At 32.6% G+C, this 12,720-nt stretch overlaps 1 protein-coding gene across 6 annotated transcripts in view; it reads left to right on the top strand.

Moving 5' to 3' along the window:
• NAA15 (N-alpha-acetyltransferase 15, NatA auxiliary subunit) overlaps positions 1–12,720 on the top strand; it is a 113,467-nt gene that overhangs the window by 54,258 nt on the left and 46,489 nt on the right. For 4 of the 6 annotated variants that reach the window (XR_012131563.1, XM_073237034.1, XM_073237032.1 and 1 more), the window contains exons 2-6: positions 6,280–6,364; positions 8,374–8,438; positions 9,122–9,188; positions 11,617–11,774; positions 12,560–12,694. Coding sequence is in view for 5 of the 6 variants with exons in the window: in XM_073237034.1 (XP_073093135.1) it covers positions 6,280–6,364; positions 8,374–8,438; positions 9,122–9,188; positions 11,617–11,774; positions 12,560–12,694 (510 nt within the window). In the remaining variant the exon portion in view is untranslated. Of the gene's footprint in view, positions 1–6,279; positions 6,365–8,373; positions 8,479–9,121; positions 9,189–11,616; positions 11,775–12,559; positions 12,695–12,720 lie in introns of all 6 variants that reach the window. The other 2 variants (XM_036998606.2, XM_036998605.2) reach the window with 1 other exon arrangement.

The following is a 12,720-nucleotide window of genomic DNA, read 5'->3' as shown; positions in this document are numbered from 1 at the left end:
CATAATATTCGTTTTATAAACTCAATTTGTTGCAGGAATTATCCAGTTGGTTAATTACTCTGTGTGTGTGTGTGTATTCTTGCTTTGTTTTTTTTTGCATTTTTATTGCCTGCTTGATTGTAATACTGAGTAAGGGTGTTACAACAGTTGAATTTGTCGACTAGAAGATCTGTTAAAAGATTAAAACCCTAGGCTTTAATAACACTTATATTAAATTAATATAATCCAAAAAAATCTCTGTAAGTGGTGGAGTTATCACCTGCAACTCAGAGGGCCTATTCTCTAGTCTAAAATTTTCCACTAACTAGGTATGTAATCTCTGGCAAATTGCTTGTTTTATAAAAATTTCCTGTACAATAAGGATAGAATCTTTTACGCTTAGTTTACGGGAGTATCGTGAAAGTTAAATGAGATGTTAGCGTGAAATCCTTTTGAAAAATGTGATGGTGTGTAAGCAAATTTAACTAGTATTTCCAGTTAGAACTAGAAAAAAAATAACTGTAGTCCTGAGTATTTTAACTTCGGCTATACAAAATAAAGTCAGATTGTGCATGTCAAGTAAGAATATCATGTTTATTATTTTAATATAGTAGTTATGAATTATACCTATATAGGGTCACATTTTATATCATGGGATAATAGATTGTTATATCAGTTTTAGACTAAAATTTATTGAAAAAATCAGGATTAATAGTTAATCTGCAATGGGATTATGGCTTAATGTTTTTTCCCCTTTTTTCTGCTTTCTACTGTGGCTTTGTTTTGTGTTGGTGGTTTTTTTTTTTAAACTGTTGTAAATTAATTTTATTTACTCTACTATACTACTTGATTGTAGTAGAGAGGTGGTTCTAGTGGTTAGATGTAATGACTAAATCCAGATTGCTAGATTATCTTGGTTCAGGTCTTTTTTACTGTCATTTAGTAGCTGTGTCACCTTGGCCAAATTGTGTAATGTTCCTGGTCCTCAATTATCGCATCTAAAATGAGGATAAAGAATACCTACTTCTTAAAGACACTCATGTGAGAAATTAAAGAATATACCAATAAATGGAAATACATCCCATGCTCATGGAGAGGAATAATTAATAATGTCAAAATGGCCATCCTGCCTAAAGCAATCTACAGATTCAATGCAATCCCTATGAAAATACCAACATCATTCTTCAACGAACTAGAGCAAATAGTTCTAAAATTCATATGGAACCTCAAAAGACCCCAAATAGACAAAACAATCCTGAGCAGGAAAAATAAAGTGGGGGGAATTATGCTCCCCAACTTCAAGCTCTACTATAAAGCCACAATAATCAAGACAATTTTGGTACTGGCACCAGAACAGATGCACACACCAGTGGAACAGAATAAGGAGTCCACATATTGACCCAAACATATATGGTCAATTAATATACGATAAAGGAGCCATGGATATACAATGGGGAAATGACAGCCTCTTCAACAGCTGGTGTTGGCAAAACTGGACAGCCACATGTAAGAGAATGAAACTGGATTATTGTCTAACCCCATACACAAAAGTGAACTCAAAATGGATCAAAGACCTGAATGTGAGTCATGAAACCATAAGACTCTTAGAAGACAACATAGGCAGTAATCTGAATATATGAACATGAGCAGCTTCTTCCTGAACCATTTCCTTGGGCAAGGGGAGCAAAAGCAAAAATGAACAGATGGGACTACATCAAGCTAAAAAGCTTCTGTATAGCAAAAGACACCATCAGCAGAACAGAAAGGCATCCTACAATATGGGAGAGTATATTCATAAATGATATATCCAATAAGGGGTTGACATCCAAAATATATAAAGAGCTCACGCACTTCAACAAGCAAAAATCAAATAACCCAATTAAAAAATGGGGGAATATGGACAGACAATTCTCAAAAGAAGAAATTCAGATGGCCAACGGGCACATGAAAGATGCTCCACATCGCTAATTGTCAGGGAAATGCAATTAAAACCACAATGAGATATCACCTCATACCAGTTAGGTTGGCCACCATTCAAAAGACTTAAGAACAACAAATGCTGGTAAGGATGTGGAGAAAGGGGAACCGTCCTCCAATGCTGGTGGGAATGTAAATTAGTTCAACCACTGTGGAAAGCAATATGGAGTTTCCTCAAAAAACTACAAATAGAAATACCATTTGACCCAGGAATTCCACACCTTGGAATTTACTCGAAGAATACAAGTTATCACATTCAAAAAGACATTTGCACCTCTATGTTTATTGCAGCGCTATATGCAGTAACCAAGATATGGAAGCAACTAAGTGTCCATCAGTAGATGAATGGACAAAGAAGATGTGGTACATATACACAATGGAATACTATTCAGCCATAAGAAAGACACAAATCCTACCATTTGCAACAATATGGATGGAGCTAGAGGGTATTACTCCTCAGTGAAATAAGCCAGGCAGAGAAAGAGAAGTACCAAATTTTTCCCCTCATTTGTGGAGTATAACAATGAATCAAAACTGACAGAAGAAAACAGCAGCAGACTCACAGACTCCAAGAAGGGACTACTGGTTACCAAAGGGGAGGGGTGTGAGAGGGCGGGTCGGGAGGGACGGAGAAGGTGATTGAGGGGTATTATGATTAGTACACATGGTGTGTGTGTGGGATCATGGGGAAGACAATGTAGCACAGAGAAGTAGTTACTGGCATCTTGCTACCCTGATGGTCAGTGACTACAGTGGGGTATGGGGAGGACTCAGTAATACGGATGATTGTTTTTCATGTGAAACCTTCATAAGAGTATATATTAATAATACCTTAATAAAAAATTATGTATATAAAAAAAGACATAACCATAGGAAAAAAATAAGTAGAGATGCCAGATGCAAAAAAAAATACATACTTCATACTGTTGCTAAGATTAAATGACTTTTCCTTATAAAATATTTAGTACCTTGCCTTGCCCACAATAAAAGCTCACTCAGTAGGGATTAGCTATCATTGCTTAATGTTTTATGTCTCTTTTTCTGATGATGTATCTCCATGATTTAAGTATTCTTTTTTATTCTCAGTAGAGTAGTTACGATTACCGAACTACTTTTACTCTCTGAAGTGAGTGTTTGAAAGCAGAGCTAGTGATTCCACAAAGGCAGTTCTTTTCACTGCCTAATTCCTGAAGTAAATTTTTCCTCTCATGTTTCTGGTATTTAAAAATTACCTAGGAATATAATGCCAAGATTATGACCTAGCTAGTGATAATGCTTTATGATTTGTAGACTTACCTGAAAAGTGAAGACCTAGACTCTGTTTACTGTATTAGTTTTGATGAACTTTTAGCCTTATATGTAAAAGCATTTTTAATACAAAGTAAATTTAAAAACTATTACTAAATTTTTGATGACTTAGTACTATAGTTCAAGTGTATCATTAAATTTGTATCCTTTTTTGCTTTCATGTATATATATATTTGTAATCTCAGTTATTGATAAATGCTGCTCCCATTTTTCCTATTTTTTGGTGAATTTATGTTTGTAGTTCTGTTGGGTGTATACCTAAAAATGAAATTGCTGATCAGCATATATATGGTTGGTTTTATTAAATACTGCCAAACAGTGTTTTAAAATCTGGTTTACTGGGGTATAATTTTTATGGCATAAATGTTCTGCCAAATAACTGAACAAATTATTAATCAATTTTCTCTACTACTAGCAAAGTATGAAAATTCCAGTTTCTCCACAGTTTCATCAGGTGATGTTGTCTAATGCATTTTAGTTTAACTTAATAGTATGGTGCTGTGATTTTGATGTAATTAAGTGCCTTTTTTGACTTTATTAGCCATTAGGGTAATCTCTGGGCATTTCCAAGGCCCTTGCGCAATGTTTTAATGAGCTAGCTGTCGCTTCTTTTTATTGATTTACGGAAGTTGTTTATTCTGGATATACAGTCTTTGTTGAAACACTGCATGTCTTCTCTGGTGTGCCTTTTTTTTCTAAAACACCATCTTGAATGTAAAATTTTCTGTTTAAGGGATCTTTTTTACCCAACATAATGAAGATATTTTAAAATATATCCTTCTAGAAGCTTTATTGTTTTTGCCTTTCACATTTATATCTGTGATGCTTTTATAATTTATTTTTCTGTTAATAAAGAAGGGTCATTATGGCTGCACTAGTTTATTTTTTCTGATCTTTTTTCTCTATGAGTTTGGGTAGTTTCTACTGTTCTTCCATTTCACTGGTCTTTTCTGCAGTATCTTTGTTCAGTAAAAATTCATTGTAGATACTGTATTTCTCATCTTTAGAAATGCTCTTTGGTTCTTTTCTGTATTTTTCATTTATCTTTTTATATGTCTATATTTTCTTTAAATTGAGCATATTTATAATAGTTGTTTTGATAGGCATATCTCGTAATTTCAGCATTTCTTTTATTTCTCCTGATTATTGAGTATGTTGTTCTTAGCTTATCTAATAATTTTTTATTGGATGTTGAGCATTATGAATTTTATACTGTTTTAGTGAATTTAAAGAGTGTTGGACTTTGTTATACCGGTAGTAAAGTTACTTGTTTATCAGTCTATGGCTTTGTTAGGGTGAGTCTAGAGTACACTTGCTCTAGGGCTAGTTTTTGTCTACTAAATAGACATTTTCTGCATTATTTACTGAATTCTACAGTTGTTCATTGAAAACTCCATTCTGACTACTTGGAACTTTCAGTGACATGTGAGACCTGAGAATTATTGAATTTACTGCTTCCTGGTCATTTTTTGTTTGGCCTCATGAAGTCTCACCCTACATATGCAAGACAATATTCAACAGTTTTCAGCAACAGACTCACGGGGACCCCCTGCAGATTTTTGCTTCACACTGAAGTCTTTTTTTTTTTTCTTTTTACTCTGGACTGTTGTGCTCTGCCTTGGATCCTTCTCTCTCTGCTGTGATCTATAAAGTGGTGGCATATCTAAGTTCATCATGGTTTTTTTCTGTCTTTAGTCGTTCAGTTTTGCGCTGCCTGTTGTCCATTGTCTGACAATAGTTATTTCATATGTTTTGTTTAGTTTTGTAGTTTACAGTAGAAGGGCAAGTTCATCCTCACTTACTCCATCATCGCCAAAAGTAGAAGTTCTTCTACTACATTTTCACAGAAATGAATTTTCAGAAAACTAACTGAGGGTCTTTTAAGAAAAATGCACTTAAACCATGCTTTGTATGTATGTAGTTCCTGGAAAACAGTGACAAGTTAAGAGTGTCTGCTTTAAATTACCTTAGCTTCTTTTAATGCTTTTTACTGTTATTATAATTATAATAAGAAAAACGAACTATCTTTAGGCTTTCTGTTAAGTAAATAGGAACACTAAACTTCGTTGCTCAGTCTTACGTTTCTTTCTCTAATATCGTTACTGAGAGCGCCTAAGTTATTGCTTCTGCTCTCCCCTCCCTCTTATCCCCCAGATCACCTGCCTGCTGAGTGCATAGTTGATTGTGGGAGTGGCAGAGAGTTAGGAAGCTGTTGGAGAGAAAGTGGAATGGATGGGACGTAAGTGGAAGTAAGAGGAAAGGAACTAAGGATAATTAGTTTTTTTTGTTACATCATGTTATTTTTCCCCTGCGTTATAGATTCTTTATTTACTAAGTCCTTTTGCTGTCTTGTTTAGTTTTGATTCCTTTTAATAGCTTCCTAAGGAAGAGTGTATAGGGATAAAATTTTAGCTTTCTGAGAAGCCTTAAAATGTCATTTACTCATCTACTTGATTGATAATTTGGCTGGGTGTAAAATTCTAGGTAGAAACTTAATTTCTCTCTGCATTTTGAAGGCCATGTATAGTTTTCTAGGTTTCAGCAGTGTTCCATTATTGCTTTGGAATAAAAGTTCAGTGCCATTCTGATTATGGATCCTTTTTGTGTCACATGTTTCTTTCTAGATGTTTTTAAGGACTTAGCTTTGGGGTTTCATTTTGATGTGCTATGATATGGGTCTTTTTTTTTTTTTTTTTTGCATGCACTTGTTTGTCCCTTGCAGCTTTAAGGAACTTTCTTCCTTCAGTAAAAAGAAGATGCTGTTTTAAAGTGTGTTCACACCTTTTTTTCTTTTTCAGTTTTCACTTGCTGGACCTTTTACAGTGAACTAATGATCTTATTTTTCCTACTTTCTGTATTTGAATCTTATGTTTGTTTTTTTTAACTGACATTTTAGTGGGATTTAGGAGAATATGGAAATAGCATTTGACCATTCTATTTAACAGAATGAAATGTAGCATTGAATTTAAAATTGCATTTCTTGCTTAACTAAAAATTTTTTTTTTGTTTTGACAGAGATGTTATGAACATAAACAGTATAGAAATGGGTTGAAATTCTGTAAACAAATCCTCTCTAATCCTAAATTTGCAGAGCATGGAGGTAAGTGTAAGAAGATAAGGCTTTGCTTACTTGTCTGGCTTTATTTATGAGTCCTGTTGACTCCCAGCAGCCTTGAGTATTTTCTTATCCATGACTCCCCTTGAGGAGATGTTTATTACTGAATTTTGAACTTAATGTAAAAAATGATAACATTCTCCTTGAGTTCTGATTTATTACTATTGTGAAGAATGTTAGAGCCATAGAAAAGACAAAAGGACCTAATGGGACAAATACACTTATATAAGTTTTATTAAGTAAATTTAAGATGTTATGAGAAGAGTTTGCTTAAGAACTTCTGTTCTCAAAAATTTTATTCCTTTAAAGTAAATTTATTCAGAGAGTGCCCATTTAGTCTTTTGCTTGTGAGCCACCATCTTTTTATTTAGAATTATATCTTAGTTTTTCAAGATAGTCATGTTTAAGACAAGATTTGCTTATTGTATTCTGAAAGTTTACATAACTTTGGCCTATGATGGTAGGAGATTGGACAGGGAGATGTTTGTTGAGTAAAGATGTTTGTTGTAGCTAAACTTGTGAAGAGGCGAAGGAAAAAGAAGCTTTCACAGTTGTGAATTAAAAAGTCAGGAAACATGGCTCTATGGTAATTAATTTGATAATGTTAATATTGAAGAAGATGGAGAGAGTAATATTTCTCTATTAGCTTTCTTTACACTTGCATGCTTTCACTATAAGAATAAAATTGGAGATGTAAGGCAATGGGAATAAAAGTACCTAAATTCATTCCCTTTTCTTTGTAGAAACTATACCTATCTATATGAATTTTTTCTGCCCAGCTGTATAATTAGTTTTTTATTCATTTCTAAAATATGCATACTAGTATTTCAATTTTTATTCATAAATCATGATAAAATTTCTTAACAGAGTACCAAATTTCATTGTTTCTAAAATGCAGTTTCCCCTATTTTAACACTGAAATCAGGTTGTATATGTAGTGTCATAATTTTAACTGAAGGTGTTTTTTAGCAGTATATGAAATGATTTATCTTAAACTTAATAGCAACCCAGGGCTTCAGTAATTATTAAGGTACCTCAAGATGTTGGTAAAATGTAAGAATAGATTTTACCTATTTGACAACATAGGGCTACTTCTATAGTATCTTGTTAATTTGGCTACTTGGCAGTATATTTTGTTTGTATTTCCTTTGTACATGATTTATAATGATTTGTACTTGAGGCTTTTCTCTCTTTTTTGCTTCCATTTCTTTATCTGTATTTGCTTATAAAAGTTAACACTTCCTCAGGATAATACCTTTAATCCTTATCTTTTATTCCTAATTAATTTTTCTATAAACTCTGAAGTTTTGTCCTAAAAATTAGACAACAAATCATAAGTTTTATTCCTTTATGCTTCATAAAATACACAGTTATAAAATTAGAAATCTTTTTTTTCCTTTTCTGAAAATTTAATGTTTCCCTCAACTCTTTTAATCTGTTGATTATGAGTGACAGGTACCTGGCATCTTTTACTTGTATATTTAATCATAATGCCAAAGAATCATTTAAAAATGAATTTATGAAAATCAGAAATGTAGGTAATATACATGTATGTTTTTAATCATTGAATAGTGAATTTAGTATTTATGTAACTTGAGTTCACAGAAATAAAATCAGTTTCAGGACAAAGTTTTTTCATACTTTTAAGGAGTGATTATATAAGGTCATCCCATTGAATTCCCCTGAAGAACAATAATATTGTCATTGTTTCTTGTTAGCATGTATATTACTAGTATTCATGCAATTTTTGTATCTTTTTATTTTAAATTCTTGTGAGGTCTAGAGTTAGAAATGTGTGTTTACTTAATCAATTCATAAAATATTTTAATCTGTACACCTGGAAAACTTCTGAATAATCTCTATGCAGCTTTCAGTTCTTAGGGTAATGTAACATTTGTTATTGAGATTATGGTTACCTTTTTTGTTACTATTTATTTTTAATATTTAATTCTTTTCTTTTTTCTTCCTTTCATTCTTTTTTTTTTTTTTAATAGAAACCCTGGCTATGAAAGGATTAACATTGAACTGTTTGGGAAAAAAGGAAGAAGCTTATGAATTGGTTCGTAGAGGTTTGAGAAATGACTTGAAAAGTCATGTGTGTATCCTTTTTGACATTTATTTAAAGATTAGATTGGGGTGTCATGAGCTATAAGGTAAGGCAGCCCTTTGGGAGTCAGAAGTTTTAGATCCTTCTTAGCATTAACTCCAAAGATTATTCTTTTGAAATCGAATAACAATAATTATCTTCATTTCAGGAACATTTTTATATACCCATGATATTGCAACATTTTACCTATTTATGGATAAATGGGACTTGTCTTTTAAAATACAGTAGTCTCCTCTTCTTCAGGGTTTCCCTTTCCAAGGTTTCAGTTACCCAAAATAAACTACAGTCCAAATACCGTCAGAAGGTCAACAGTAGCCTAATGCTGTGTCATAATGCCTATGTCATTTCACCTCACTTCATCTTATCATATATATAGGCATTTTATTATCTCATTTTCATAAGAGGGGTGAGGTTAGCACAATAAGATATTTCGAGACCCACAATCACATAACTTTTATTATTTATATTGTTATACTGTTATAATTGTTCTGTTTTATTATTAGTTACTGTTGACAATTTATTCGTCAACCCATACAAACTTCTGTCTGTATTAAAGATGTTAAACATCAACAACTCTTATCATTTCTCTGCCTAATACAGTTGTTCCCCCCCTTATCTGGTTTTGCTCTTCACAGTTTCAGTTACCCACAATCCACCGTGGTCTGGAAGCAGATGATATTCTTTGTCAAGTATCATCAGAAGGTCAGTAGTAGCCTAATACTGCTACATCACACTGCCTATATCATTCACCTCACTTCATCTTGTCAAGTAGGCATTTTATCATCTCACATTATCACAAGAAGGGACTGAGTATAGTATGATATTTAGAGAGAGAGCATATTCACATAACTTTTATTATAGGACATTTTTATAATTGTTCTATTTTATTGTTGATAATCTCTTACTATGCTTAATTCATAAATTAATATATAAATTTATAAATTAAATATAGGTATGTATGTATGTATTGGAAAAAACGTGTGTGTACACATACACATGTGTACATACATAGGATATGCAGTTTCAGGCATCCAGTGGGGGTCTTGGAACATATCCCCACAGAGAAGGGGGGACTACTGTATTTATGAAAGTTCCTCCCACACTTGAAAAGAAAGAGGCACCCAGCAGATTTAATCATGATCATAAATTGAGAGAAGGATATACAATATTAAAGAGGTAATTTAATGTGCTGATTAAGAGCACTGGCTTTGGAGTATGAATCACTTAGGTTTGAATCCCATTCTGTAATCTTAGGGCTAAGTTTCCTCATGTGTGAAGTGAGGATAATCATACCCACCTCACTGTGGTATAAAGAGTCAATGGTGATATATGTAAGATGTTAACATTGTTTCTGATAATGCTAGGTAGTATACTAGATAAATTTTATAAAAGAAAGTGTGAGGTAAGAGCAAGTACAAGTGTCAGGGAAGATAGAGAAAAAACTGTGGATTGCTATTTTTAAACTAGTTTCTAAACAAATATATTTTTTTACCTATTTTGTATACTAGCACAATTTTAAGTGTTGAAACACAGCAATTTTTTGTTTACTAGGCCCCTGGCATAGTACAGATGAAGAAAAGATAATGGATTTTGCTCTCAAGGAATTTACAGTCTAGTGAAGGAAGATACTTAGTAGAAGCATATACAGATAAATAAAATGTTACAGCTTGTTCAAAAATCATCACTAATCCAGTAAAGCAGAAAAATGAGTTGGGAATAATCAAACTAAAAAGTTAAGCATAGGATTAATTAATAAGATTATTATAGATTATCTTTTCATCATTCTTAATGATTACATAGTGTTCAATATGTATTTACCATGATTTTTTAATTGGGTTCCTATTGATGCGCCTAAGTTTTTAAAAATTTTTAGCAGTGTTAAATTCCTTGAGGATAGATTTTTTTATAGGAGGTGAAGATTAGAGGCAATTAAAAAGTTGCTGCAATGCTCAAGAGAGGAGAGCAAGTTGTGAAATAATAGGGTATTGGTGACCGAAATGCGAAGATGGGTAATGGGGGTCAGATTATGAAGGGTGGTGTGCCTTAGGCTTTTAAAAACCATATTCTACTCAACTGAGATGATTTTATTAAGCTTTATTTTATAATTTATATTATGAAGATAAATAATTGTTTTCCAAATAAAATTTACAATATTAAATATGTATTTTCAGTTAATATGTGCCATCCTAGACATTGTATATTTTATTCTGTTGAGGATCCCTGGTGTAAAAGTTGTTAGATTGGACTGTTTGAACCTAATCTGAGAAACATTTTAAGTTTCTGGACAAGGAAGTGGAAATTTGCTTTTGATTATTGTGTTTTGGAAAGGTTACTCTGGCAGGAGAGAATAAAAGCAGAGACTGAATATAGGGGGATGGGTACCTATTGCATAATCAAGATCTAAACTAGAAAGATCCATTGTTAGGGGAGTTTTGCTTACATGTCTTCTCCCTTTGTAGCATTTGTTACAACCTGCTGTGATTTTGCTTATTTAATCTGTGCCTCTTACTAGATTTTAAGTTCCTTGAATGCAGGAGACTGTCCATTTTGGCCACCTACACCCTAATTATTAAGAAATTCTAATAATTATTTGTTAAATGAATGAATGTTTTTATTCTGTATGTGGTTGATTTTTAGGAAATTTGTACCTGCTCTATGGGTTTTATCCTAATGGGCCTTGTTAGCTGAAGAAAAAAAAATACATGGTTTAAAATAATTACTTGTCATGATTCCCATTCCTTCTTTTTCCTTTTAAAAAATAAATTCCTGACATTTATTGAGCATTTATTTTGTGCCAGCCAGTGAGTGCCTTATGTATGTTATTCCATTTAGTCACCAAACAATTATGCTTTGCTATATAGAATTTCTATTTACATTTGTAATTGAGGAAATATAATGAGACTAAATAACTTGTCCAAGGTCACAGAGCTAGTAAGTCAGGCTAAAACTATTTTCTTTGGCTCTAAGAGCTGTACTGTTTTTTTTTTTTTTTACTGTATTGACCTACCTTCTACCTTTTATTCTCTCTTTTTATAAGCTTATAATTTTGTAAATAGCTGTAGTTCTCTGAGTTTCCTGGGGAATATTATTTCTTGACCATATAGGTTGTATCCTTAACTAAATCTTTTAGGTTGGCATGTTTATGGCCTACTTCAGAGGTCAGACAAGAAATATGATGAAGCCATTAAGTGTTACAGAAATGCGCTAAAGTGGGATAAAGACAATCTTCAAATCTTAAGGGACCTTTCTTTACTACAGATTCAAATGCGAGATCTTGAGGGTTATAGGGTAAGTAAAATAGAGAATATTTTTATTCCAAGAATAAAATATTGTTAAAATATTTAAAAGTTTTTTGAGTACTTCTGATACGTAAATTTTCCATTTAAAAAGAATTAAATTGAATTTTATCCCCCTCTCCCCAATAGTGGTTGTGTTTTATGATTGGACTAGTCAGGTTTATAAAATGAATGATTTTACTGTGAATTACTATACAGAGTTCAGTTAGTCAGTCAGTGAAAATTAACAATATTCCTCAGACAGTGCCTCTGGGATTAACATGTAAATATAACCTTTGGTTCTCACATTTTTATGGAAAGCAAATTTTTTTGTTTCTTTTTATCTTTGTTAAGCCCAGTATCTGTCTTTGTAGCTATAGTTTACCCTTTAAATTACCCTATTAAATCAGATCTATTTAGTCCTTCTTTTTTTCCCCAAAGAGTACCTACTAAATTGTTTCCTCTATAGATCTTCACTCAGTAGTTGGGCACTGAATTTTTAAGAAAAATTTTCCTTTGTACTATCTTTTCCATTCTGTCTCTTCCTAAAGTAGATCAGAAAATAATAAAGGGTATCTGGTCTTAACAAGATTACCATGGAGATTTCATTGTGCTTCTTAACAAATATTTTTGCTTCTCTAAAATTGCACAATATATAATGTTTGAAACTATTTTTTGTTATTCTTCCCAGCATTGTGTTGCCAATTGCTCGGTGTTATGGGGTAAATTAATATGATCCTTTTAAGGAGCATTTGCTTTCACTGTAACCTAGAAAAAGTGGTTTTTTTCCCCTTTAAGGAAACGAGATATCAATTACTTCAGCTTCGACCTGCACAGAGAGCATCATGGATTGGTTATGCTATTGCTTACCATTTATTAGAAGATTATGAAATGGCAGCAAAGATTTTAGAAGAATTTAGGAAAACACAACAGGTAACAACCAGAAGCCAAACCCAGTA

The sequence above is a fragment of the Manis javanica genome, chromosome 5 (genome assembly GCF_040802235.1).
Source record: "Manis javanica isolate MJ-LG chromosome 5, MJ_LKY, whole genome shotgun sequence".
Classification (NCBI taxonomy): Eukaryota; Metazoa; Chordata; class Mammalia; order Pholidota; family Manidae; genus Manis; species Manis javanica.
The sequence above is the reverse complement of the archived record's forward strand: the minus strand, read 5'-3'. Positions and strand labels throughout refer to the sequence as shown.